Source organism: Hirundo rustica, chromosome 16 (assembly GCF_015227805.2).
Source record: "Hirundo rustica isolate bHirRus1 chromosome 16, bHirRus1.pri.v3, whole genome shotgun sequence".
Classification (NCBI taxonomy): Eukaryota; Metazoa; Chordata; class Aves; order Passeriformes; family Hirundinidae; genus Hirundo; species Hirundo rustica.
The window spans coordinates 2383718-2409850 of record NC_053465.1 but is presented as its reverse complement, the minus strand read 5'-3'; the positions used below and the strand labels follow the sequence as shown (position 1 = coordinate 2409850).

The window sequence follows — 26133 nt, the reverse complement described above, 5'->3', positions numbered from 1 at the left end:
TAACTAAATCAAAAGCATTAAATTAATTCCCTTTAGGATTTGTAACTGCTGTAAGTAGGAGGAAAGTGCAGTCCTATAAAACACCAAAAGGATTTTACCACAGACTGTCAAACAGAATTAAACTGCAAATAAAAGCCCTACTATGGCACACCTTTAGTGCAGGAATTTCATTATCTGTAAGCAACAAATAATAGAGGATCATAATGAGAAGAACACAGAACAAGGAGAACAAAGCTGATCCCTAGCCACGCATACAAAATGTGCCTGAACGCTTCCTGGAAGCTCCAGCAAACCCCAAACTGTTTGATGTGCTCACATCTCTGGAAAACCAAAAAAAAAATCTTACCACCATATAAATTCTACAGCAAGCCAATTTTTAATTATAGCTATCAAAATAATACTAATAAAATCCCAGCAGTTTCATTTGAGCTGTTTGAATCAGGGAGACCACCTATGCAAATATCAACACAGCATTTGAATCTCCACGTTAACTACTGCCAATGATAAACGGGGACACTTCTCAAAAGAAATTACAAGGATAATTAATCATTTTCACACACAAAGGTAACAAGGTAACATCATGCAGCGGTTTTTAAAGCCTCCTACTTTCTGCATTTCTATTCTGCTTAGTTTGTGCCAAGATTAGGAAAGTAGATTTCAATTTTAAAAGACGGAGAGAGGAAAGTGAAAAAACTTCCAGCTTTCCCTCTGGTCATTCCATGTGGGAATTAGGGGATCCAAACATTAAGAAGGGAATATTCTGATGTTAAAAACAGGCTACAACAGTATGGGCAAGAATGTTGCACAAACATTTTTGTGACTGTGCTGTCATCTGATCTGTCAAAAGGTGAATAATTTGAAAATACTCCCAGAACCTTTTAGGAACACACAGTTCTACTGAGGGCCCAGTTAGCTTGACAAAAAAAAAAAGGCATTATTTCTTTTTTCACTGTCAAAAAGTCACAGAGGGTTTGAATTCTGCGGTAATACACTGAAAAGTGTAATTACAGTGGTGGCAGAAACGAACAGAGGAGGAGAGCAGGGACTTCTCCCTCTCTCCTCCTCCTGAGGACACTGACTGAGGATGACAACATCCAACGGGAGGAGAAAAGCAGAATTTTTGTGCAAAAATTCCAACATTTTCCCAACGAAATCTGCGGCTACAACACAGATTCTTGCTGGTCTGCTTCTTATTTAACAGAAACTGCAGCTGACACCAGCCATGGAGAGGTTTATAACCAACTTAGAAACTGAAGAATCCCAGACAGGATCAGATCAGCACAAAAGTTCTGTATCAGAGCTGGGCAGAGAGAGCCCTGGGGGAGGGAAGGAGCCAGGGATGCTCCAGTGAGGCTCCTCATTGTTTCAGAAATAGTAAGCTGTGTGAGTAACCCAGTTGGAACACTCCTCCTTGGAACGTTTTGCTGAGCTGTGAGTTGTAAAAATAGATTTGTAAGCCTCGGACTTGTCCTCGCTGTCTGCAATGGATCTCTTGGTGGTGCTGGAAGCTTTATTGACTTTTCCTGGGACTGATGGATTTCCATTCTCTGAGGGGAAAAAGGAATAGAATGAAGCACAGCTTACAGCAGATAAAGGTATTTAAATAAACAGTGTTTGAAAATTAAAATACACACATTTTTCAGCTCTCTCATAAATATCTCCCATAACTGGACTCAACAGCTTTTAGAAATCACACTCAAAATACATTTAGAAAACTTGAGAGAGGAATTCTGCAAATCTCTTGCACTGCAGTTCAGTACTGACAACATTTACTCCTCCAAGTGAAAAATGTCTCTTTAGCAACACAGAAGTCCCCACCAGCCTGAAGTATTGTTTAGAAATCAGCTCTCAAATGCCAGAAGCTGAACTTGTGCCACATCTTTCCCCAGGGAATCTCTCTGTTCCCTTGATTCCTTGCAAAGTTATGACCAACAACAATGGTCTGCACAATTTTATATCTGTAGTGGGGAAATGCCCATCCTCTGTTTCTGATATAAATTTTCTCAGTGTATTTTACTGACTGCTACATAATTTTTTTTTTTTAAACATTGCATCTCCCAAGTTGCAGGATGGTGTTTCAAAAAGCCAAGACTGGTGCAGAGAAATGAACCCAGAAACTCAACATCATGAGACAAACTCAGGCACAGGGGCTGCCAGGAATGGTGTGTGCAACCCAAATCCTCACAGAATTGAGTGTGCAACCCCAAATCCTCACAGAATGGTGTGTGCAACCCCAAATCCTCACAGAATTGAGTGTGCAACCCCAAATCCTCACAGAACTTTGTGCGCAACCCCAAATCCTCACAGAATGGTGTGTGCAACCCCAAATCCTCACAGAATGGTGTGTGCAACCCCAAATCCTCACAGAACTGAGTGTGCAACCCCAAATCCTCACAGAACTGAGTGTGCAACCCCAAATCCTCACAGAACTCTGTGTGCAACCCCAAATCCTCACAGAATTGAGTGTGCAACCCCAAATTCTCACAGAATGGTGTGTGCAACCCCAAATCCTCACAGAATTGAGTGAGCAACCCCAAATCCTCACAGAACTCTGTGAGCAACCCCAACAGAAACAGTTTGAAAAGGCACTTCTTTCACACCCTCAGAAAATAATAATTAAAAAACATTAATATTATTAGAATTACGAGGTTGCTCAACATCCAGAGCAATTCTCATCATCTGGGATAAAATGTTTTCAGAAGTTTCTCCTGTATAAAAGCAGACAGCAGAGGGCAGTTCAGGCATTGCTGATGGAATTTCGGGTTCTCCCCTTTTATCTACAGATCATCATTCTCAGATCCTTCAAATAATTCTGATTTTTTCAAGTACAGGGTTTAATTCTTCCCACAGAAACCTCAAACTGACCTTAAAAATGCTTCCATTCTGTTTGAAAATAACAGTATGGGGACATTAAGTAGCAGAATAAATATTAAATAAAGAGAAGGCACCATTGAAGCAATATTAGAGTGACAGAGAAGCAAACCTGGTCCCATTTTTCACACCAGGATTAACCACCAACCTGAACTTTTGGTGAAGATAATCTGCCTGTTTTCCCCAGAGCTGAAATTGACACAATCCTTTCCATTCTTAGCTTTTGAAGGACCTGGAGGATCTGAAATGAATGAATGAATGAATGAATGAATGAATGAATGAATGAATGAATGAATTACAAAACCCCCCCCCCCCCCCAAACTAAAAAACATCAACAACAACAAAGAGCCACAAAAAAACCCCACAGAAAAATGAACTCCTGACAGCTTCAAGACTCCAGGACTCAGAAGGTGACAGAATTGGGAGCTGTGTTACCTGCAGAGGGCTCTTGCTGAGAAGCTGCTGCTGCTGTCTTGCCTTTCTTTGATTTCTGAAACAACACGAGCAGAAATGTGGTAAGGGACTGAAAGGAGATAAAATTCCCAACTCATATTTGATCGACACTCAGTACATTTTTATTTCTTACCCAGTAGAACTCTTCCTTCTACATTTTTTGTATTATTTCTACATGGAAAAAAATAATAACCTTGAGAACCCTGCAGTTACATTAAAGAAAACTGTGCAAGACAAAATTGCATTTGTCTGGATTTAATATTTTGGTTTGCATACTTTGAAAGGGGGGTGTGTTATTATCATTAATTGATAATCTGAACCCACACAATCGGACAGTAAATTGCACTGCATTAATAAGACAGGATTAACTGTAATCAATGAAGATGTTTTTCAATTGAAAATTCAGAAGAATCTGGAATCTTGTATCCACTAAATTTTGTTTAGTCCATAAAAAGATCCCTCCTGGGTACCCGTCAATAGTTGGACCCTCTGCTGGATTTCTTGGGAAGAAAAGATGCAAATAGTTAATCAAAGTTTTTAAAAAGTATCTGTGCAGCAGATTTTCCAAATTAATTTATGCTTGTACAGATTAAAAAAAACATAGAAAAAAACCCCAAGCAGAATCCCATTACTGGCTTTGATTACCTAGAAAGAAAGAGGTATTAGACCAGTCATTAGCATTATTCTCGCTGGATACATTCTGAATTGGGAACATGCTTTAGAGACAGCTGCACGAACTCAAAGAAAATAAATGTATAATATTCATATAATAAATATACAATTTATAATGCATAATACATAAATACATAATTACATATTAATCATCTATTATATATAATATATAGTTTATATAGAACAAATATATAATATTTATATAATAAATACATTTAATTCTGTTGTAAAGCTCAGGAGAGCCCCTGCTGTGAAGCAAAGGATTACTGCTCCAGGGAAAAAAATGCCAGAGCAAATGTGTCTGCCAAGCTGAGCCCGGGAGGGGGTGGCAGAGGATCAGGGCTCTGCCTGCAGACCTGGCTCTCCTCCTGGCACATCCATGGAATGCTTCGGGTGAGAAGAACCTCAAAGCTCTTCCCATTCCAACCCCGCCAGGGGCAGGGACAACTTCCAGAGGTCCTGCCCAACCTGGCCTTCAGGCACCTGGAGAAGCTCACTGCAGGGATTTGCACCTTTCCTTACGGGTGGTTTTCCAAAGAAAAGTCACTTTCCCAGCTGTTTGTAACTCTATGGATGCAGAAATTCAGCAGGCAGAATGTGGATTAGAGAGAGGTTTCAGTATGGGCTCACTGACAGCTGAGCCTGAACCATTTTTATTCTGGTCCCAGCTGCATCTTCCTGATGTTTTTGTCTCATGGGGATGAAGAAAAGGAGTTTGTGCTTCCTGCCCCAAACACAGCGGGACCACGGAGCCTGGAGGGAAGGGAAGGGAAGGGAAGGGAAGGGAAGGGAAGGGAAGGGAAGGGAAGGGAAGGGAAGGGAAGGGAAGGGAAGGGAAGGGAAGGGAAGGGAAGGGAAGGGAAGGGAAGGGAAGGGAAGGGAAGGGAAGGGAAGGGAAGGGAAGGGAAGGGAAGGGAAGGGAAGGGAAAGTGGACAGCAGTGCCAGGAGAGTGGGAATTGTGCTGACACTGGGATTGGAGCTCTCAGGCCGCAGAAGGTGCAGGGACAGCAGAGGTTGGTTCCACCTGGGGCACCAAGGTCACCGCTTGAGGCTGAGAGATTTGCAAATCCTGTCCTGTAATTCTCCACTAACCAAACAAATGCCATTTGCATGTTCCTCCAGGGCACACAGAGCCCCAGGACCAGGGCACCGTGTCCTTTTGTGCTGTCACCCTAAAAGCCACAAGAGCCCTGCACACTCAGGTACTCTCCTGTGCAGAAATCGTGGGCAGCATCACTTTCCAGATTATTCAAAATTATCTGACCCAAAGCCACAGGTGTTTAGTTAGGGCCCTGTTTCTAAAGAAAACCAAGTGCAACCAACCACTCACTCATCTGCTGAGAACTGCAAAGGTCTAGCAACAAATTATAAATTTTTTTTTTTCCTCCAAACTTTTAACTACCAAGTACAGAGGGGAAAAAAAAAAAAAAAAAAAAAAAAAAAAAACCCCTCTGAATAGACACCATGAGATTATCACTCTTATGCCAGAAGCTATTGGACATGAGATGAAATGAAAAACAGGAAACAGAACAGCAGGATTTTCATGGCAAACCATCCTTTTGATGTATTGGCCAGGCCCAGCGATGCTGCACCGGCACAGATGAATAAAGCCCCTGTGATGAGAAGGAATCATATGCTCCCTGGCAAGTAAACAGGCGTTTTAAAACAAACCAGGGAAATATTTGCATGGCGTGAAACCTCCATCTCGAGTCTCAGATGCTGAAGGCATCAGATAAGGATTTATGTTGCTGAGATCCAGCTAAGCCTGAGTCGGCACCGAAGGTTTGCTTGCTCTGGCATCCTGCAGGGAGCTGAGGGAAAACAGCAGTGCTGACAGAGTTCCCATGTGCACAAGTGTCATTTGACAGCTCAGCAGCACAGGAACACTCCCAGCTCACGGGGCAGTGCTGCAGAGCTGCAAGGATTTGATTGCCACTGCATTTTACCTGGGTACAACAATGCAAAGGCCTCAGCAGCAAGGGGGGAATTAGGGGTGCAGGAATTGCTGAGGACTGTGAGAACCACAAAACATGATAATTTTCCACACTCTTACAGCACCAACCCAGGAATGCACAGATCCCAACATCCTGTTTCTGACAGAGGCCAATAAAAGATATCCTCTTTTATAAGATCAAAAAACTGATACTGTCATCAGGAACTGCCACAAGAAATACGGGGAGGATGTAGCTCATTACTAGAACTAATTAATTCCAAGAAAACCCTGAAATATTGCTGCAAGAGTCGATTTTACCCATTTAGAGTGCACAAGGCACTTCCTGCTGGTCAGGAGGAAGTTTAGAATGTACAATTCAAGATGTAATTGGCCAGATACACACAAAAAACCCACTGCTTTTCCAAGTAGTGTTTAAATACAACACAGCTCATGGAGTAAATGCCTCCATCTTCATAAAGATCAGCAAATCTAACGGCAGATTCATTGCAGACAAGAACTCTTCCAGTTTTATAACAAATAATGTATAAAAGTCTTACCTTTTCTAATTTACTTTTAAGTCTTCTTTCCTCCATCCTTTTCTTCAGAATTTCCACATCTTCTTTATTACCATTAATGACAATCACATCTTCCTCTTGAAAGGGAACGCCACACTTCATGAAAGAAAGGACAAAACTGTGTATTTATTTTTCTGTCTCCTATAAACAACACCCTGAACTAATTCTTTTTTTCATTTGTGTATTTTCTGTTCATGGGTTCCTTGTTTCACTGGCACTTAGAAATATTCCCAATTAGAATATACTCAATTTTCGGAACCCCACAGCTAAAACCCAAAAGTACTTTCTGATTTTTAGTTATGAATGCATTTGATTAAGACCCTGATGCCATTCTGCTCTAGAATTTGTCTTTGAGCTTAGTGAGATAAGAAATGACAACTGAAGGGAGCAGTTTCTTTCCACTGAGCACCAAAGGTGTTATTCCTCCACAGGTGGAACAGACAGCAAATTTTTTCTCTTCAACGGGTAGACAGGAAAACATGAAGGTGTTTTATTTATGATTATTTTTCTCTTTTAAATTTTAATTTTTAAAATTTTCCTGTGGGGATAAAAAGGGGTCACAAAAGCAGAATAATTCATTACCCTTGCCTTGCCGCCTCACTGGGTTGTATCACACAGACCTTACCCTTATCTGATTTACCAAACACTCCCAAGTTTCCAACTACTTTCACAAATTAATCTGGATAATGGCTGTAATGTGCTCTGTGTACTTCCACATTTGTTTCATGGTTGAAGGCACAGATGTTTCCCTGTGCACATTTGCAATCATTTGATGTACCAGCACACTGACCACGATGTTTTCTTGTCTAAGATCTCAATTTGCTATTTTTTTTGGTTGGTTGGTTTTTTTCTTGTTTTCGGTTGCTTGGTTGTTTGGGGGTTTTCTTTGGTTATTTTGTTAAATGCAGGAGCTTTCTGCTAATCTGCAAGATTAATATATAATCCTGCCTCTGCCGTTACTCTTCTTTTTCTAAACAAAGGTTTAGAGAGGTTACTCCTGTATTTGCAGTAGGAATTAAGCAAATGGAAGGACACATGGGCAGGACTTTGCTCAAGTGCTGAGCACAGCTTCAAAAATGAACCTGAAGCCAAGTGGTGGGAGACTGAGAGGAGAATCAGGGCTTAGAGAGAGGCACAGGACAGCAGGCAGGGAGAGGAGAAGCCACACACAAGAAATGGGGGAGTGGCCCATATTTCTCCATTTCTGCTCAATGAGAAATCCCAGCCTGGTGTGATCCCACACTTGGGACTGAGAAGGCTCCAAAATCAAGAATTTCATTCTTCACTCTGAGGCAGGAGCTGGCAGCTGACTTGAATCTAAAGAAGCCCAAGCAATTTATTTCTAGAAGCCCCACAATTTCTTTTCTAGGGTGCCTCCTAGACAGCGTTTTTCAAACGTATTTTCTCAGTAGACTCTAATTTATTCAACATTGCATTTTAAAAGAGCAAGCAAGTCTCGTTCCCATCTGCAAAACACAGGTGGAATTGTTCAAAACTGAAAAGTATTTACAAGAAACAAGGAAATGAAGGAAATGAAATCTTTCCATTCCCTGAAACAGAAAATTTTTTGCCATGACAACACTGGATTATGTCAAAGACCATACCCTTCCAAACAGCTTAATGAGATAAAAAGCAGAAAGAAGTTTCAGTTTTGCAAATTCAGATGCTTGTTCCTTCAGATTAATTAACGTCTTGGGGCAGATGTTTGTTTTATGATATCACAGGGTCTCCTCTGCTGTAGCTTGTTTATCTTGGGCCTTTAAATATATATGAAGGTACCTGCTGTAGTTCTTAGCACCTTGAATAGAGAACATTGCTAAATGGCATAGTTCTTATCTTTCTTAAAGTATAAAATACAGGACTTCTAAAGTAGTAATGAACTCTTCATTTAAGATGACTTCCTGAATTCTAGAGTTTACAGTTTCAGCTGCCTAAGACAAGAGACGTACGTTATTTCTTGTTGTAAACTACATTGGTGCATTGATTTTTTTTTTTAATAGCATCTAAAATGTAGTTCTGTGAATGGCTACTCCAGCCTTAATGCAATACAAATAAACAACAGGCAAGTATGTTTTCATATCTAAATGTTTACACCAGTGTTACAGTTTAATGTCTTCAGAGAAACCTACAGGCTCTTTCCCATATTTTAACAGTGAATTCCTGCAGTTCTCCTGAACATGACCATTACTAGGAAATGCACAATTCCCACCAGGATGTGGGACATGGATGGCCACAACCTGAGTGTCCCTCGTTAACCAGGGACATTTAAGAAGAGGACTGAACATTCATGGACCATCTCACTGTTCATCCCCCAGCCACGCAAACTCATGTATTAAAGATTATTCTCGCTTGCCACAGTTAACTAAAACTCGTTTTAAGAGAGAGAATTTTCCAGAGGTTTAGCCATTAAAAGTTCAGGAGTGCAATATTTGCTGGACGTGTTTTTTTTACATTGTCACCCAACCCAAACATGCAATGGGTCAGAGAGTAAAGGACAACTCGGGGGCAGTGGAAATTTCCCACCTAGTGATTCACAGACTTTCACTCGGGAACTGCAGCGTCGACTTCAAAACAAGTTCAAGAAAAAGCCTGAACTCACAGAGTTGCTCTTAAAATCACTGATAATTTTGTACCCGTCATACCTGCAGCTGTGCCTTAACTCACTTTGAGGTTTTCTCTCCATTTATTTCTGACCAACACGGTATTTTTATCAGAATGTCTCCTCCCAATCCCAGCACATTTAAACTCAACTTTCCACTTATTAACCCCACTAAGAACCTTGAAAAGTCTGTAACAGCAAACACCGTGTGTGTGGAGGATGATTCAAAGCAATCTGCTCCACAGCAGGCTCTGTGGAGTAAAGCACACCTCTATGGCACCAGAGAACACGTCAGGGTTAACCCCTCCTTGCGCATTTCTGCCTGTGGTTCATTCTACACTGACTTTTACAATTTTACAATTGTAAAATTTGTTTGTTTGCTTATCCAAAAGTTACAGTTTTAAGGGCTGGGGTCTTACACAACTTGCGGTTTCTTTATCTCAGGGTTACAACCACGGCGCACGGTTCTACCACACCTCGCGTTACTGCTACGAGGCTTACACCCTGTTTATAGCTGTGCTTTAATATTATGTCCTTCCGTTTCCTATCCATTACCACACAATCTGTTTTTGTAGCCTCTTGTAAGAGTTTTTATTCCCCTGGCTGGACCTTTGCTGCCAGAAGTGCTCAGCACAGCAGTGACACTCAAGCCTGCTCTCCTTATCTCCTCACCCCACAGGGCCAGACCCTACCCCGCAGAAGTGGCAGCAGTTACATTCAAACCCTTCCCTTCTTATCTCCTCGGCCCATTCAAGCCCTGATCCCTGTTTTGCACGAGTGGTTACATTTATAAGAGGCACTCCACATTCAATTTTTCTGCTAATTTACGCCTCCGTCCTTTCGAACTCAGGCTAAGGTGCTTAATCCCTAGTGAGGCGTTGTGTTCCAAGGTGAGCTTGCATTTCTTCTCCTTTCAGCTTCCAGCCACTGGAAATGCCCGGCAGCGGCAATTCCCGGCCGGAATTCTCGGCTGCCAGCTGGAAAGTTTCGGCAGGCCAATAGTTAAGGGCAGGGGGAGGAGGAGGAGGAGGAGGAGGAGGAAGAGGAGGAGGCAGGCTCCCGGGGCTCGCAGTGCTCGCAGGCAGCGGGCTCGGCTGCCCCAGCACGGGGGCACCGCTCCGGGGCTCGCAGCGATCAGCGCTGCCCCTCGGCAGGAGCGATTTTCGGCAATATTCCCCGCATTCCCACCCTTCGCAGCCCGCCTCGGCAAGGAGAAGTTTCCTGAGAGGCAGAGCCGAAGGCACCGAGGATTCCTGCGGGATAAATATGCCGAGCACTGCGGGCAGGCGGGATGCAAATATCCCCGATTAATGGTTAACCCGGCATCGGGCTAAGGGACAAGGCTCCTGCTGAAGGACGATGAGACCCTGCGTTTATCTTTATTATGCTGCCGTCTCCTGGCTAATTCCGGACGAGGTAAGCCTGCATCAGTTGCACGGCAGCATTCAGTTTCTTGCTTTTTTTCCTTATGTAAAGCGGGAGTTTTATTTAGAAAACGCTCAAACCTGCGGTAAGGTTAATGGTTTTTTTCCCTTTCTTTACCTTGTGATGGATGCACAGAAGGATGGAGGTCATGGCTACTAATTGTTCGTATTATAAAAATCACAGTATTTATGCAACTTATTTTTTTTATAGCTCCGCAACTTAAAGCTTTAAATAGCTTTCACTGTATTTGTTTAAAATTACTATGAGGTCAAATACACAAGGGGGAAAAAAAAGTAACAGGAAAAATAGCAAAGATGAACGCTAAAACTCCATAAATTTGCTGTATATGTATCAGTAAATTCTAACACAGTGTTTTTAAAGTAAGAATGATTTAAATAACTGAGTCTGATGGAGAAATGTTTTTACTCAATGCATCTCAATATCCAGAAGCAGACTCCGTATTCTGACCCCCCTTTAAACAGAGAGCAAAGCAATAGAAAAAGCACTTTAAAGAACTGATTTTAACATTTTTAAAGATTGTATTAGTCTTCCCCTGTTTATAAAATGTCTACATTAATGCCATTATAAATACCTTTCAAACAAAAAAAAAATCAGCTTTAAAAAAGGTTAAAACAAGTATTTAATGCTTTTTCAGCATTTTATTAGATGAAGCATTCCCAAGTCACTTGTCTCAGTAAATTACGATATAATATGAAGCAAACTTTACCTAAACTTTCATATTACAGGCAAAAGCAAAGAGCACAGAGAAAACAATGTTTAGAGGTGCAGTGATGCAGTCCTTAAATGCAGTGGCAGGCAGAAACAGCAAAAAGCAAAATGAGTTGTTCCCACAAAATGTACAGCCAAGGAAGGACGTGCTAACAGGGTCTCAGTGAGCTGGGCTGACATTTCACAGGCTTTTTCCAGGCATCATCATAATTCCCCTTTCCTCTAGAGTTTACTTGGTTAATTGAGATGGAGTATCTTAGGCTTACAACAATTTTCTGTTAAGTAATATCCTTCAAAGCATCCACAAAGGTGCTTGAAAATCCCTGCTTTTCTTTCTTTTTTTTTTTTTTTTTTTTTCCCCAAGGATGTCACACACCACTCACAGGAGTTAAAAAAATTAATTCAACTTCATCCTCCAGATTTAGAAAATGTGTGCGTAACGTAAGAAATGCTGAGTTTCAGAGACATTCTGCTAACTGAAAATCCCTATCATGGCACTCTTGCATAATAAGACTCAAGGGCAAGCTAAGTCCCAGACAGGGTTATTATGGACAGTGGACATTCCCAAAGGGATCTCTTGCTCCTCAAGGGCAGGAGGAAATTTGGGAGAATAACCCTTGCCAGCAGACAGGGCTGAGAGGATCTTGCTAAATTTCATATCCAGTGGCACTGACAGCTGCAATTCCAGCTCTAAATCCGGTCAAACACTACCAGAAAGTCACTGCTTCCATTCCATAATATCCCCCGAGGCTGAAAGATGTCAAATTGTGTTCTTGCAGGCCAGGCTCCATCATTCAGCCCTTCCTCATAAACATGTGAACACTGGAGAGGAATTGCTGCCTCTTACCTGATTATGGGGTGTTTGTGTGCTTTTATGTTGCCATAAAAATACAGTTCCTAGATGTCACACAGTCCAGTAGGAAAAAATCCATGGTAAACACTTAACAGCCCGAAACAGCCCCAGAAGCTAATACTTGAAGGGTAATAAAAATTCAGATGGATGAAACAAGGAGCTTACAGCTTGGCTCCCTAGAACTATGCTCTGCAACCTGTCCAAAGCGTACTTAAGGGGAAAAAAAACCTGCCAAGCACCCTCATTGTGGATAGATTCAGAGAATATTCCCAGTTGGAAGGCACCCACAAGGATCACTGAGTTCAACTGCCAAGTAAATGATGTGTACAGGGACTGAACCCACAGTCGCAGTGTTGTTTTATATTTAATCAGGTATACAACCCCAAATATTTCTACAGCTGCCTGCTGGTTTTAATGTAACTCTTATATTCAGAATGAATCTTCCCGTTGACATCCCAGAGACCTCGTGACATTCACTAATTCAGAGGAATCCAAATATTCCTCCTGTCAATTATTCCCTCAGAATAAAGAGTTCGTCTGAGTCCAGCTGCACAGAAATCATTGTTTCCCCAATCCAAGCCCCTATGGTCCTCACAGAAATCCCCTCTGCGCTCTGACACAGGATGGATTTCATTTTTAATGCAAAAATCCTGCTTTTCACCTTGCAGTGGCACCCCTGTTCTCCTGCTTTCTGCACAGCATCCAAAGGTTGACACGGACTTGACTTGCTGCAGCTTTTTTTGTTCAGATGGATGGAACGCTCCCATCAAGGTTGTTTACCCAGTAAATGGATCCCTGAGGAGCTCAAAGGCAAAAAAAAAAAAAAAAAAAAATCTCCTGGGAGCTGATTTCCTCATGTTTTTCTTCGAGCTGCTGAAAGAACATCCCAGGAAAATGGACGAGCCCTCCACCTAACACAGAGCTCTCCTTTCTGGAATGCTCAGTGGAAAAGAGGCACCATTCCAGCATGAAATCCAGTGCATACCAGTAAGCACCAGAAGATAAATACATTCTTTCCCAACAGCCTAATGAGATCTGAAAACTGTGGGAATGTGGAGGGTCCCTTCCCTCGGTTCAATTTGTGTTCTTAATGCTTTTTGAATTTTATGTCTCGTTGTTATTTTAACTACAATGCCCTCTTTATTTTCAAGCTTTTAAGGGAGATGCTGATTTTTTATTTTCCACTTCTTTCCAATGAGAACCTCGAGCCTTCTAACCACAGCAGCATCCCTCTAATGAAGCTACCTGTATAAAAATCTGGTTTCCTCTGTTCCTGTGTAAAGCCAAATACTTCACGATTTTGACAACTGCAAAGTGTAAAATATTTCAAGGTGAAATGCAAATTTTGTTTTTAAAAAAAAGTCATTGAATAAAAGAAGAGAAAATGAATTACCCTTAAAATAAAATGAAAATATTTTAAAAATTAACTGTTAAGCTTAATGGCAGCTGATGGACCTTCTCCTTGGTATTTTTCTCTAGGAATTTTGATTCCAAGCACTTCAAGGATAAAGGTTTCAAGAAATTGCTGTGGGATTCAGGACTGCTGTACCCTCGTTTTTCTGACTTCAGCGAGGTAAAGGTAAGGAAAAACCCACAATGGAAAAACTCCTGTGCTAGTACTGCTGGAAATTGGTTATTTCAGAATTCCAGTGCTGGCAGTTGTGTCCTTAGCTCAGGGCATGCACAAATACCAGAAATAAGAAATGAGCATTGTCCCCTTGTTCAGTTTTCCAAAGCACAAAGATGTCAGAGGGGGGAAAAAAAAATAAAAATCTCAAGAGTCAGAAACATTTGCTGACTTTATAAGGATAAAACCCAGTGTATTTTGTGGATTGCGTTTTAGTCTCTTCCTTCTGTTTATTTAATAAATTTTCTGTTGATTTAATTTACTGAATTCTGATCCTCTGGCGGAACTTCAAGTCTCCCAGGCCTTGAGGAAATCTCAGCAGCAGCTGTTCCTCAGCACTCAGAGCTCACCCACCACCTCAGTGCACTGGAAACTCCCACCTGAGCCCCCCCTTGGTCAAGCAGTGAAGAATTCAGAGCCTTTTTGGGTTCTTTTGTATAATTTCGAGATAATTTTGTCCTGGAAAGACAAAATTCCTGCCTGGTGGCTCTGCATTCCAGGGGCTGAGTGCACTCACTTGGGCACACACAGTTCCTCCTGGTAGTAATCCCAACATTTATAAATGCAGCACTAACATGGCATCTATTGAAAAAAAAGAAACAGAAAAGTTTTCTCCCTCTGTCTCACTTTTCCTTTCAGATGATCTGAATGTTGAATTGGACTATGATAAGAAGACAGGATCTGGAAGTAAATTTATCTGGAAGTAAAAGATGAACCCACTTCATGCAAAGAAATCCAGATTTTTAGTGTGTGTTGCTGTCTGTATGTTCATCTACACCTTCATTTACCTAAAGGTTCCACTTTATGACGAGTCCAACGACCAAAAATTGCGTGTCAAAAGAGCAGAGTGTGGTTTTTACCCAGATGAACTTTGCTCGGCTCTTTTTGTGGGGAAACCTGCAGCCTTTAAAATTGGAAACTTTTGTCAGAAGTCCTACCAGCCCAAAGCACTCAGCTGCATTCAAACTTCCTGCAACTGCTCCACACTCCCGAAGACTCTGCATTTTATCACCAAACCACTGTCAGAGGAAGAAGGGAATTTCTCCTTGGCGTACATTATTACCATTCACAAGGAGCTGGAAATGTTTGTGAGACTGCTAAGAGCTATTTATATGCCTCAGAATATTTACTGTATCCACATTGATGAAAAGTCACCCAGAGATTATAAAACTGCTGTACAGAACATCGTTAACTGCTTTGAAAATATTTTTATTTCCTCAAAAAGAGAGCACGTTGTTTATGCGGGGTTTTCGAGATTACAAGCTGATATTAATTGCATGAGAGACCTCGTTAACTCCAAAGTTCAGTGGAATTACGTTATTAATCTGTGTGGTCAAGATTACCCCCTGAAAACAAATAAAGAAATCATACAATACCTAAAAAGCAAGTGGAACGGTAAAAACATCACTCCTGGGATAGTGCAGCCCCTCCACGTGAAACACAGGACAGAGATCAGCTACAGGGAGTACGTCCATTCTGGGGTGCCCTACGTGTACCCAGCAAAGATCAGGAAAGCTCAGCCTCCACACAACCTGACAATTTATTTTGGCAGCGCCTATTACATCCTCACAAAGGACTTTGTGCAGTTTGCACTGAGTGATGCCCGGGCAAAAGCTCTGCTGGAGTGGTCGAGGGACACCTACAGCCCTGATGAGCACTACTGGGTCACCCTCAATCGTTTACCCGGTAAGAGTTTGGTATTTCTGCCCCAAATAACCCCAGCAGGGCAGGGCCTCAGGCAGGGAGAGGCTTTGAGCTCCAGCTCGGAATTGCAGATATAAAGCCATTCCTTCAGCTTTGGTGCTGCCCCTTTTGAAAAGTCGCATCTGGTGGCTGAGGAACAACGTAGTAAAGTGCTACTTCAGTGCAGACCAGGAGTTAGGAAAATGCTGGTTAAAAAGAAGTTTTTTTGCTGCATGAAAGCTTTTTGCTCTCAAGGAATAAAAAAAAAAAAAGGCGCAATAATACTGAGAATGATATCTGTTCCTATGACATAAATACCTGCAAATAAATACTTAATACGACTGCAGTTAAGAAGGGTCCAGCAGTGAAAATTTTCCCTGTAATGAGTAGAAAAGTATTTCATCAGAGCCTTTTGTTTTTAAAGATGCTCCAGGGGCTACACCCAATGCAGGCTGGCAAGGAGACCTAAGAGCCATTAAATGGAAAGATCAAGAAGGACTCTCACACAAAGGCTGCAAAGGTAACGTGAATTTTGATCACCGACTTAAATTTGGTTCGCTGATGAGCATTAATTGATTACGTATTATTTAAACCAGCTATTAAACGTGCCTCAGTGGTCATATATAATTTATTTTGGAAGTATTAAATAAAACAAGGCACCCTGTAAATTACTGCACTATATCCAATTAAGGAGATTTTGAGATATACGTTATATTAATATATTAGTTGCATGTGTTATATATTTTGAGATGAGCACAGTATCCGTACACTGACAACCCTTCTTTCGGCCCCTAATTACCAGTGCACTAATTTGACTGATCAGTTCTCAGTGGAGGGATGACAAGGATGTCTGTCAGGTACAACATTGGGGTTCAATCCCTTCAATTTGAACAGCAATAAAATAGAGCTGACCACATGGAAAGCATGCAGAACTAATTAAAACCTCTTAAGTGTACAAGCTGAGCCCAGGTGTGATCGAGCAGGGAATCCCAGTAGGAAATCACAACATCTGATGCCCAACTCTAAGATTTTGTTTAGCAGAGCAACATGGGAAGCAGTTGGAGGTAACAAACATCTACTTATGTGAAACATAAACCCAAACCCTTGTCTTCATGATATTGTAGCATTATCCTCCAGCTCCATTTCTGTGCAGAAATCAGAAGGCAAAAAACCCTTTTCAGAAACACCCGTTCCGCTCATCTCCCTGCTGCCGCCACACCTCTCCAATTTGTCTCTGCAGGTCATTACGTCAGAGACATCTGCATTTACGGCCTGGGGGATCTGCAGTGGATTATTGAGTCCCCTCATCTGTTTGCCAACAAGTTCGAGGCAGGGAGGAACCCGCTGGCGCTGGAGTGCCTGGAGAGGCGGCTGCGGCTCAAGGTGCTGCGCCAGGCTCAGGTGCCCATCGAGCAGCACTGGCGCCTGCAGCGGCGCAGCCACTTCGACATGCAGCTGGCTGTGTGAGCCCAGCACACCCTCAACAGCTGTGCAGCGCCCTGGCAGAGAACATCAGGGGAAAAAAGGACATGTACAGGCACAGGCTTGGCTCCGGGAGTCGAGGGTAAAGTGCTGCGCTCCATAAATAAACAGGTGTTACTTATTCCGGTAGCAATGGGTTAATTCCCAAAGAACGTCTGAAACTCTGCTGAAGACAAGGGGGGAAGTTCAGAATCCATTCAGTGACTTGTTTAGTCAATATTCCTCATGTTCACAGCCAAAGCATGAGTGACTGGCATGAAAACAATAAAATGGAAGCAGTGACTGAACAACGATAAAATACGGAGAAATAACAAATTAAAGTCACGGCCAGAGAATGTCTCATGAAATGTTTTGAATAATGAAGTTGGCGCTAAAATTTCAGAACTTGTACATAAGTGACAACCAGTTTGTGACACAGCCCGTGCCACTGGGGGTGTGGGTTTGTTTTTTATTTCCCATGGCCAGCTGCATCCCCTAATTTCATTTTGTAGCATGGCAACGTCACTGCTGCTCTTCCCAGCCTTTGCTCCTAATAACAGAAGGATCCTGCAACACGTGTTCATCTCCAAGTCTCTGTTCTGAGCCTCTGCAGGAGTTGAGGGCAAGGAGACAGGGAAAATTTGAGGTCAGGGATTACAGGAAAATTGAGCAAAAAGCCATTTTCCAGCATTTTTCCATCCCAGTGTACCTGACTGAGAGAAGCAAAGAGCCTGCAGCAAGTGCAGTAACACTTGGCAGGGACCAGGACAACTCACTGGATTAAAAACTGTGAATTATAAATAAAAATTGAATAAATAAATACAAATATATTTAAAAAGGAGCGATTTCAATGTAATCTTCAACATGCACCCAAAACATCCCTGAGCTTTTACAAGAAAACTGGCTACAGATTGAGCCTATTCCCCAAAAAAACCAAATGACCAAACAACAGGACGTGAAAGTTTCTGGTTACAAACTTATTCCCAGGTTGCTGGAACTTTTCTCCTCATTTTCCCACACGAGTTGATTGGAAACATCATTTCTTGCAGATGAACTTTAACCTAAAGAAAGGCCATCTGGTCCCTATTTATTTACAAACTCAACCCAAAGGCGCGTGCTCAGTTTCACGGATAATCCAGGACTTATCTTGTGGCTAAATATCGCTGGAGATACTTTTATTTTTTTTTATGGAGGGAAATAAAGCTAAAAAAGAAAAGGAAAATAAAAGCCAGGCACATGTTCATGCTGAGCTTGTTGAGAGTCTCTCTCCAAACCATTACTGAAGCTAATGGGTCTCTGGCATGGATTAATCATAGCAATATCCATAATTAATTTCTCTCCAGTCCACTGTAGGGCACTGCCAGCATTTATTCACTATTCCATGATGTCTTTTAAAACGGGAATGGAACATTCCTTATTGCCATCATTGCAGCAAATCCAGTCTCCAGCTTTCGCCCCTGGCACCACCACGCAGAACAACTGCCAGGCATCACTTCCAAATTGAATTAAAATGAAAAATTCAACAGCCAGGCACTGTATATCATGGACTCCTTTGGCAGAAATTGAACCAGGCAAAAAACCCTGCACAAAAAGGCCTCTGAAAATACAATTTTGGTATGACGTGATCCATGTCAGTCTAGGAATATCTTTGCAGCATGACCCCCTTTGCTTAAAGCATTTGGTACTTGAAACAAAATTTTAGGAAAATCATCATTAAACCATCCTCAAGTAATAAGAAATAGTATTCAGCTCATTATTGTGATTACCATGACCACATCACCTCCTTGAAAAGCCCTCATGAGTTCTGTGTTAAGAGCTGATCAATCACAACTTTCAGACCTCAGCAAATATTTGTTAATTTTGGTGCCCTAAGAGCAGAAAGTGCCAAAAGTGACCCTGGTTCCAGGAACCACTGCTGCACAGGCAGCTCTGGATCTGACAGCCACGGGCATAAATTCTGTTTCAAAAAGCTTCCTATCTAAATTAAACATGGGGTTAAGTGGTTGATATGGCACAGAGCTTAATAGTTAGGGCACTATTTCAAGTCTGTGTTTAGTTGAGTCTGAAAACAAATCCAAAATAAACTTTGAAGTGATCCAAGAGAGTACATTTAAAATGTAATCTTGCCCTTAACTTGCAAAGTGATTCCCAGAAGGACTTCCAGAACCAATTCCATAACCTCTATCCTGTCTCCACACCATTTCCAGCATATTTTGCATCCACAGAAACGTCTTAGAGTCAGTTTCCAAATTAAAGCATAATTTCTGTCAATTAGCAGACTTCCAATTAGCAGACACCAAAGACTGCCCATGCAAGAATCTGCAAGCCTGTTGGAACAAAAATTCCACAATATTTGAGCGCACCAAACTCCACAGAGCTACAAAGATCACCACAGACTTCAACACCCACAGACTTCAATCTCCACCAGCCCATCAGATACACAAGGAAGAGACAGTCTTGCTTGTAACTTCTAATTTTAGGCTGTTGGAGGATGAAACACCTTGCTCCAAAGTGCAAGTTTTAAACTGACAGATTCCATCACAAGTAATTCTTCCTGAGGAACAGGAGGCAGCAGAAATCCCAATCTGCAGAGCTGCTGCTACAGACTCCACATCTGGGAGCAAAATTACTTCTCTTCCTGCTGACTGAAATGTGACTAAATCACATTTTAACATGTGACAGTGTTGAGAGTTTAAATTTTCCCTTCTTAGGGATCAAAACCTCAAAAATATAGCTCAAACCAAATCCACTTCTGTGTAAAAATGTCTTATAAGATGCATTTGCACTCCCAAGTTGCTCTGTTTCAGACAAAAGCTCTTGTCCAACTCTTTTAAGTCCAAGTAGAAGGCACAAAATTTGTCCCCAGCACTTCATCTACAAAACCTGCTCTCCAACTTAAAACCAGCACTAAAAAATTCTCACTGCTCTTTCAACAAATCTTTGAAACCCGAGGATTTTTATATTTTGGCAAGACAAAGCATTTACCCTGCAGGCAGTGAGACAATCTCTCTCGCTCAACTCTGCTCCAGTGTCTGACTGGTCCTTTGGCTTAAAATTCTCCCATTTGAATGTTATTCTTTAAGGTGAACCTTTCAAAATGCTACTTAAGATGTGAGGAGAGATCTTGTTTTCAGGGTAAAGCACTTCAAGAATGGCCTCAGACATTAATTGCAGTTGCTAATGGGCCCCCACCCATGACAGTTTCCTCTCCCATTCCTGTCCCTTTCCCAGAAGCAATCCAGTCTAACCATTCCAGTAAAGCAGATAAACACATGTATTTTATACTGCCAGCTCCTCATGTGAAGTTTCTTTGAGGCAAAAGAAAGAGAACCCTCAGAGAAAGCTCGGTTCCTCCTCCTTAGACTCCATAAACCCCTTCAAATCCAGGACCATGGCAAGTGCTGCCAAGAGAAGCCAAGGAATGCTCAATCCTCCATCATCCTGGTGTTTCCCGTTCCCCTCCATCAGACAAAACCTGCAGGTGCATCCTGGGTTTTCCCCAACGCTTACTCGGTGACCTGCACACCACTGGGCAAACGGATTCCTCTGCTTCTTGTGTGAGCTGCCACAGCAAAATCTGAGCTCAGAAGTGAGCAGTGAGAGCTCTGGATATTCCCCGGGGAATATTTTCAGTGCAGCATCTCTTTCCAAAGTCCTGTGGGAAATCTCTGCTGGTTACAGGGAGCAGAGTGGGGAGTCTGGGGGTCACAGGCTAAGGGCACACCCAGGGAAGAGCTCTGGAAGAGCTCGTGGAGAGTTTTGAAAGAGCTCTCCTGAACCCCACACTTGTTGGGGTGGGAATGGGCCAGAGCTCCAGCACTGACACTTCCCCACTTGTACACCCACTGCAAACCTCTGGGACGAGGTGAAAACACAGATTCTGCTGGCTGACAACTGAATACAGAGTGCCAAAGCAAGACACGATCTTCCTTTCTCAACTTTCCTCGTGCCACTCTCCAAAGTCCCACAGCACAGACAGCCAAACACAGAAGTCCCATTGCTGCAGAAATGCAGAATGGGCTGCTAATTAGTGCTTTGGACATAAACAAACTGAGATACCACACAGCTCTGCTCCTGTTTAGAAGAGTTCTACTCCCCTTATTGATTCTGAACAACAACAACATCAGAACCAACCCAAAATTCTCCCAAATCACTCTTTGACCTTAATCAATGTGTTCTTTCACATTGAGAGATTGGTTCCCATTGTCTTTGTGCATCAAAATCAGTCATGAGAGGATAAGAGACTAAATACCACATCCATTTAATTACTTCCAGAAGAATCTTTCTGAATATTGTAAAGAATTTCTAGCTGCATGCTAAATACTCATTACTGCAAAAGAGCCAGGGAAAAATATGTGGGATTCATTTGGTCTTTGGAAAAAACATGGACAAAACATCTCATTTTATGCTCTGGTTACACCCATCCATCAACAAAAATTTAGATGCAAAAAAAAACCCCTCATTAAAAATAAATGAGTTTCTGTCAAGAGGAAACAAAGCCATTAGGACAGAACAAAATGAGCACTGAAAGCAGCAATATGAGATCAGACCTTACAACATCCAACAATTTAGCAAGACAAAAATGTTTCCCTCCCAGATGTTGTTTAATATAAATATATTCCATATTTTATCCAATATCAGGGTGTCCAGAGAAATTAAATAACTGCCCAAGTGTGGCCACTCTCACCACAAATCTTGCTGATAATGAAAGCAGTGATAGGAAAAAACAATATTTGCTCATTTTATCATTGTCCTTAGCTACAAAAGAACTGTACAATGAGATCAGCAACGTGAAAGGAGGTCAGTATTTTCTACAAGAATTCATGGAACTGCTGAGAATCCTACAAAGTTGGCCCCACCCAACCATAAAAAAGCAACACCCCATGTTCTTTAAAAATACAGGGGTCAAACATAACCCAAAAATACAACTAGTCTAACCACAGAACAGATACTGATAAAACACAAGTTATGTGCATTAAATTACCCATCAAACAAAACCCCAAAAACCAATTAAAAACTGAAATTAGTACCAAATATTGGGAAAATGGAAATTCTAAACTACTGCAAAATCCAGCTCTGAGAACAAAAATACTCATTTTTTATAATTATTTAGAATATTTTTTTAATTAAGAAAGGCCATGAAGAAATACTCGAGGCCATCATAGAACAGAACTTTCACAAGTCCCATTTCAGTTTGCAAACTGAGATGAAAAACTCCCTTTTCAGAGCAGTGAATGCAATTGTATAAACACACACACTCCTGCAGCTGGAGAAACTCACCTTGTGACAAACTTCTGCTTTAATTTCTTTGAGAGCACGCTCCGAGAACACGCAGCCACAGCTTCTCAGGAAGCAAAACCTTCAAAGAAAAGACAACACACAGGGATTTTAAGAAAACCAAGAGAGATCTGTGCAGTGCTGGCAGGTCACAGCCCACCTTCTTTATGAGTTCTTGCACCTCATCAAACCATCAGCAAATTTAAGTGAATTCATGATTAATTTGCACAGTGTAAGAACTGAATGAAAAATACTGGGTACATTAAACCACAATAGGTATTTTGGGTTTTTTATCTTGAGTATCTCCTGGCCAATCCCTCTCTGGAGGAAAAAATTCTTTGCAGCCATTAAGCTGTGAGCTCTTCCTCTTCTCATCCCTCAGGTGACAAAGTTGCTGCTGCTCTGCCCAAAGCCAGGCTGTGAGGAAATTCCCTGCCCCAGAGCAATAAAATACAGATATACTGCAGGGCCGGAACAGACAATCCATCTCCAGCCTGACCCTAACACAGGCAGAGTAGAATGGAGCACCTCTGCTGGGAGGAAAGGCTGTCAGAGCTGAGACTGTTCACCTGGAAAGGAGAAGACCTGGGGTGACCTCAGTGTGGCCTCCCAGTGCCTGAAGGAGCTGCAGGAATGATGGAGAGAGATTCTGGATAAGGAATGGAGGGACAGCACACAGGGAATGGCTTCAAACTGCCAGAGAGGAGGTTTGGGTGGGATATTGGGGAGGAATTTGGGGTGCCCAGAGCAGCTGTGGCTGTCCCTGAATCCCTGCAGTGTCCCAGGCCAGGCTGGACAGGGCTGGGAGCAGCCAGGGACAGTGGAAGGTGTCCCTGCCATGGCAGGGGTGGCACTGGAGGAGCTTTAAGGTCCCTCCAACCCAAATCAATCCACGATTCCAACTGCTTGACGTGACTCAAAGGGAGGTCACATCCCATCTCCTGTGCTTCAGCCCCCAAACAACGTTCAGTCACTTTTCCCCTGCCAACATTGCCCTCTACTCCTCCATTATACATCCAAATTTATCCACGAAGAGCTTAACTTTTATCTTTCCTCTTGAATATAACATGACAGCACACCCAGAAGTCTCTCAAACTCAGAAAGTTCAAGCTTGAAAGCTCAAAGACAGAAAGATCTTCCCCACCAAGCTGTGGGTGAGCACATGAGTTACATTTTCCTTCAGATCTCCCTGCTCTGTGCCCACTCCTGCAGCCCTGGACACCGACCTGTGCCTCCCGTTCATCTCCAGCCCCACCACGGGGCAGATGAAGCGTGCAGACTGCAGGTCATCGTACTTGTCCCCCTTGATGCTCTCCTTGTCCCCACTCCAGGCTGGGTTATCCACCAGCTGCAGTTCTGTCACGTTCTGGAAGATAAAAACACAAACCTTCAGCTTTTTTCCCCGTGATTTTTGGGCCGTGATAAGAATCCTTGATATTTTATTTTTACACCGTGTTTTGTTACTTGAACACTTTAATCCATAGCGGGAGCACGAGCAAATGGAGATTTCACAGCATGGCTCACGAATTTAACACTTTATTTTAACTTCTATTAAACACAACCAGTTTACCTTAATGCTCTTGATATGGGATGCAGATTCCATGGGGGTTTTATCAGGGGATTTGTCCAACAAATATTCGATGATGGCATCTTTGTTGTACAACCTGTAACATAAAAATCCCAGTGGTTATACTGGGTTGCCACAGTGTTTTGCAGTTATAATTTATAAATTGGTATTTATGATTTGTATGAATAATTTTGTGGTGTTTATAATTAATAATATTTGTAATTTACTCCCGAGGTGTCCGTGGAAACATTCCCACCTGCCCAGCTCACAGGCCACGATGGGCCGACGTAGCTTCTCCTGGCTCAGGGCACAGTAGAACCACCTGGCCACCAATTCAGCAACTTTGTCAACCTGGAGGGAGGAAAAAAACCTCATTATTTAAAAATATTTGTAAATTATTGAGCTTAAATCAGGTCATGCTTGAAGCATCCATCAAATCCCCAGGTTTCTTAGCAAACCTGCTTTGTGCACTCAAAGTTAATCCATAAAATAACTTCAGAGAGAAAGTTTTTGAGCAAAATTCATGATCAGTTCTCCATCCCTTTCCATGAGGAAATTCCTGCTGCTGTCCACCATCTGGCCCAGCCTGAGGCTGATCCCTGTCTTCCTGTCCCTGTTCCCTGGGAGCAGAGCCTGACCCCCCCGGCTGTCCCCTCCTGTCAGGAGTTGTGCAGAGCCACAAGGTTCCTCCTGAGCCTCCTTTTCTCCAGGCTCAGCCCCTTTCCCAGCTCCCCCAGGAATTCTTCAGCCCCTCTCCAGCTCCATTCTCCGCACACTCTCCAGCCCCTCTATGTCCTTCTTGTAGCGAGGGCCAGAACTGGACACAGCCCCCAGGGACCCCCCAGCAGTGCCCGCACCGGGGACAGTCGCTGGCCCCGCTGTCGCACCGTGGCTGGCACAGGCCGGGTGCCAGTGGCCTCTTGTCCCGGCCGCTGCCACCGCCCCCGGCTCCGATCCCAGCCTCTCCTTCCGCAGCCCGCAGCGCTCCGGGGGCTGTTGTGACCCGAGTGCAGGATCTGGCTCTACGCCTTGTCGAACTTGATGTCCAACCCGCTCCACAAGACGCGGGACCCCACCCTCCAGCCGCCACCGGCGCCACACCGCACATAGGGGCCCTGCAGCGCCAAGAGCGCCATTTCCGGCTCGCAGCAGCGCGGGCCGGGCCGGGCCTCCCTCTCCCCGCAGCCCCTCCACTCATCGCGGAGCGCCCTCCGGACCTTCTCGACTTTGCGGGGCCCCTTGACCAGCTCGTGCCGCTTGGGGATGGTGCCGCCATCGCATCCCATCGCGCTTCCGGGTTCTCCTTCCGAGCACTTCCGGGTGCGCCGAGGCACTTCCGGCGCGCTCCGATGTCGCTGTTGCTTAGCAACGGCCACTTAGCGGCGAACGCTGTTGCTCAGCAACGGGAGGAGGGGGCGTGGCCACCGGCGGCGAGGCGGGGCGGGGCGGGCGAGCCCATCGCGCCGGGACGGGGGGCGCGCGGAGCGGACCAACTCAGCGCGGGGGGGGTTCCCAGCGCCCTTCCCGCCCCTTTCTCGAAGGTTTATCGCTCATTTTTATGAGGAAATCCCCTGGGACACCCATTTTGGCAGGATTTTCCGCCAAACGAGGCGCTCCCGAGGCGGTTCGGGCTGGCGGGGCCGCTGGGGAGGCGCGTCCCGCCCTCAGCGATGTCAAGGGTTCGGGCTGTGCAGGAGCGAGTTTAATCCACGCAAATTCCCAGTGGGATGCGAACGCTGCCCCGAGTGTGCAAACAGCGACAGCGATGTCGCGTTGGTTGTGAGCAGTGTCGGCGATAAATCACGCCGGAAACACGGGGGTGACAAGGAAAACTCCAGCGAGAGGACGCGGAGAGGGGAGCGGGTCCCCTCACGCCGCTAATTGTCCCTGCTGAGGGCGAGCATCGCCGGCACAGCCCAGGCCTTGGCACTGTTCTAAAATAAATTAATTAGAGCTGCAATCAGCACGGGTGTAGCCGCGCGGGGCCGCAGTGCCTTTGTCTCATCCACAAGTTTTCCCGTGCGGAGGACTGGGGGATAAAGTTAAAAAGCTCCGCAGCCCGAGGCTCTGAGGGCTGGGATGGAGCCCTGGCTGGAATTCGCTCCAGCAGGGAATAGCATCACCTTTGCAGTTGTGGGAAGAGCTTGTCCGGAGACTCTGCACGTTTAGTGACAAAAATAATATTTTTTCCTGGCTGGAGAAATGCTCTGAGAGCTCTGGGCTGTGACAGAGGATGATGTGCTCACTGTAGATTTATCAGGAGTCAGGACTTCTCCCACAGTTTTCTTTTGAGCTCAGGTACCAGCCTGGTGCATTTCCTATTCACCAGATTTTGTACCGCGTTGCATTTGTTAAAACCAAAAATTTGCTTTGCAGCTGTTAAAAAAACAAACAAACAAACAAAACA

General features: G+C 43.5%; 2 protein-coding genes across 5 annotated transcripts; one reads left to right on the top strand and one right to left on the bottom strand.

Moving 5' to 3' along the window:
• Window positions 1–353: 353 nt before the first annotated feature.
• Window positions 354–25029, bottom strand: RTF2 (replication termination factor 2). The gene is made up of 9 exons (XM_040079962.2): window positions 24944–25029; window positions 23983–24077; window positions 23730–23823; window positions 23386–23525; window positions 22163–22241; window positions 6488–6601; window positions 3307–3361; window positions 3020–3112; window positions 354–1547 (listed from the first exon to the last, which is right to left on the bottom strand). The coding sequence occupies exons 1-9, from the start codon at window positions 25010–25012 to the stop codon at window positions 1366–1368; spliced, it is 921 nt and encodes a 306-aa protein (XP_039935896.1). The 5' UTR covers window positions 25013–25029; the 3' UTR covers window positions 354–1365.
• LOC120760053 (beta-1,3-galactosyl-O-glycosyl-glycoprotein beta-1,6-N-acetylglucosaminyltransferase 7-like) lies at window positions 9973–18449 on the top strand. 4 transcript variants are annotated; one of them, XM_058422713.1, is made up of 7 exons: window positions 9973–9994; window positions 10302–10520; window positions 12780–13098; window positions 13591–13690; window positions 14378–15424; window positions 15846–15941; window positions 16662–18449. In XM_058422713.1, exons 5-7 carry the CDS (start codon window positions 14449–14451, stop codon window positions 16886–16888), a joined length of 1299 nt encoding a protein of 432 aa, XP_058278696.1. In that variant the 5' UTR covers window positions 9973–9994; window positions 10302–10520; window positions 12780–13098; window positions 13591–13690; window positions 14378–14448; the 3' UTR covers window positions 16889–18449. The 4 variants fall into 4 exon arrangements, with proteins under 4 accessions (XP_058278696.1, XP_039935890.1, XP_039935895.1 ...); XM_040079956.2 differs by lacking the exon at window positions 9973–9994 and having other exon boundaries at window positions 10175–10520; XM_040079959.1 differs by lacking the exon at window positions 9973–9994 and having other exon boundaries at window positions 10200–10520; window positions 12860–13098.
• Window positions 25030–26133: the final 1104 nt, after the last annotated feature.

What these genes read in the sequence shown, in the direction of transcription:
- LOC120760053 (XM_058422713.1), top strand. Translation starts at nt 14,449, where the DNA reads ATGAACCCACTTCATGCAAAGAAATCCAGATTTTTAGTGTGTGTTGCT. An exon ending in CACCCTCAATCGTTTACCCG is followed by an intron (nt 15,425 to 15,845) that starts GTAAGAGTTTGG and finishes TTGTTTTTAAAG; the next exon opens with ATGCTCCAGGGGCTACACCC. An exon ending in CTCACACAAAGGCTGCAAAG is followed by an intron (nt 15,942 to 16,661) that starts GTAACGTGAATT and finishes TTGTCTCTGCAG; the next exon opens with GTCATTACGTCAGAGACATC.
- RTF2 (XM_040079962.2), bottom strand. Translation starts at nt 25,012, where the DNA reads ATGGGATGCGATGGCGGCACCATCCCCAAGCGGCACGAGCTGGTCAAG. An exon ending in GTGGCCTGTGAGCTGGGCAG is followed by an intron (nt 23,824 to 23,982) that starts GTGGGAATGTTT and finishes TTTATGTTACAG; the next exon opens with GTTGTACAACAAAGATGCCA. An exon ending in CCCATATCAAGAGCATTAAG is followed by an intron (nt 23,526 to 23,729) that starts GTAAACTGGTTG and finishes TTTATCTTCCAG; the next exon opens with AACGTGACAGAACTGCAGCT.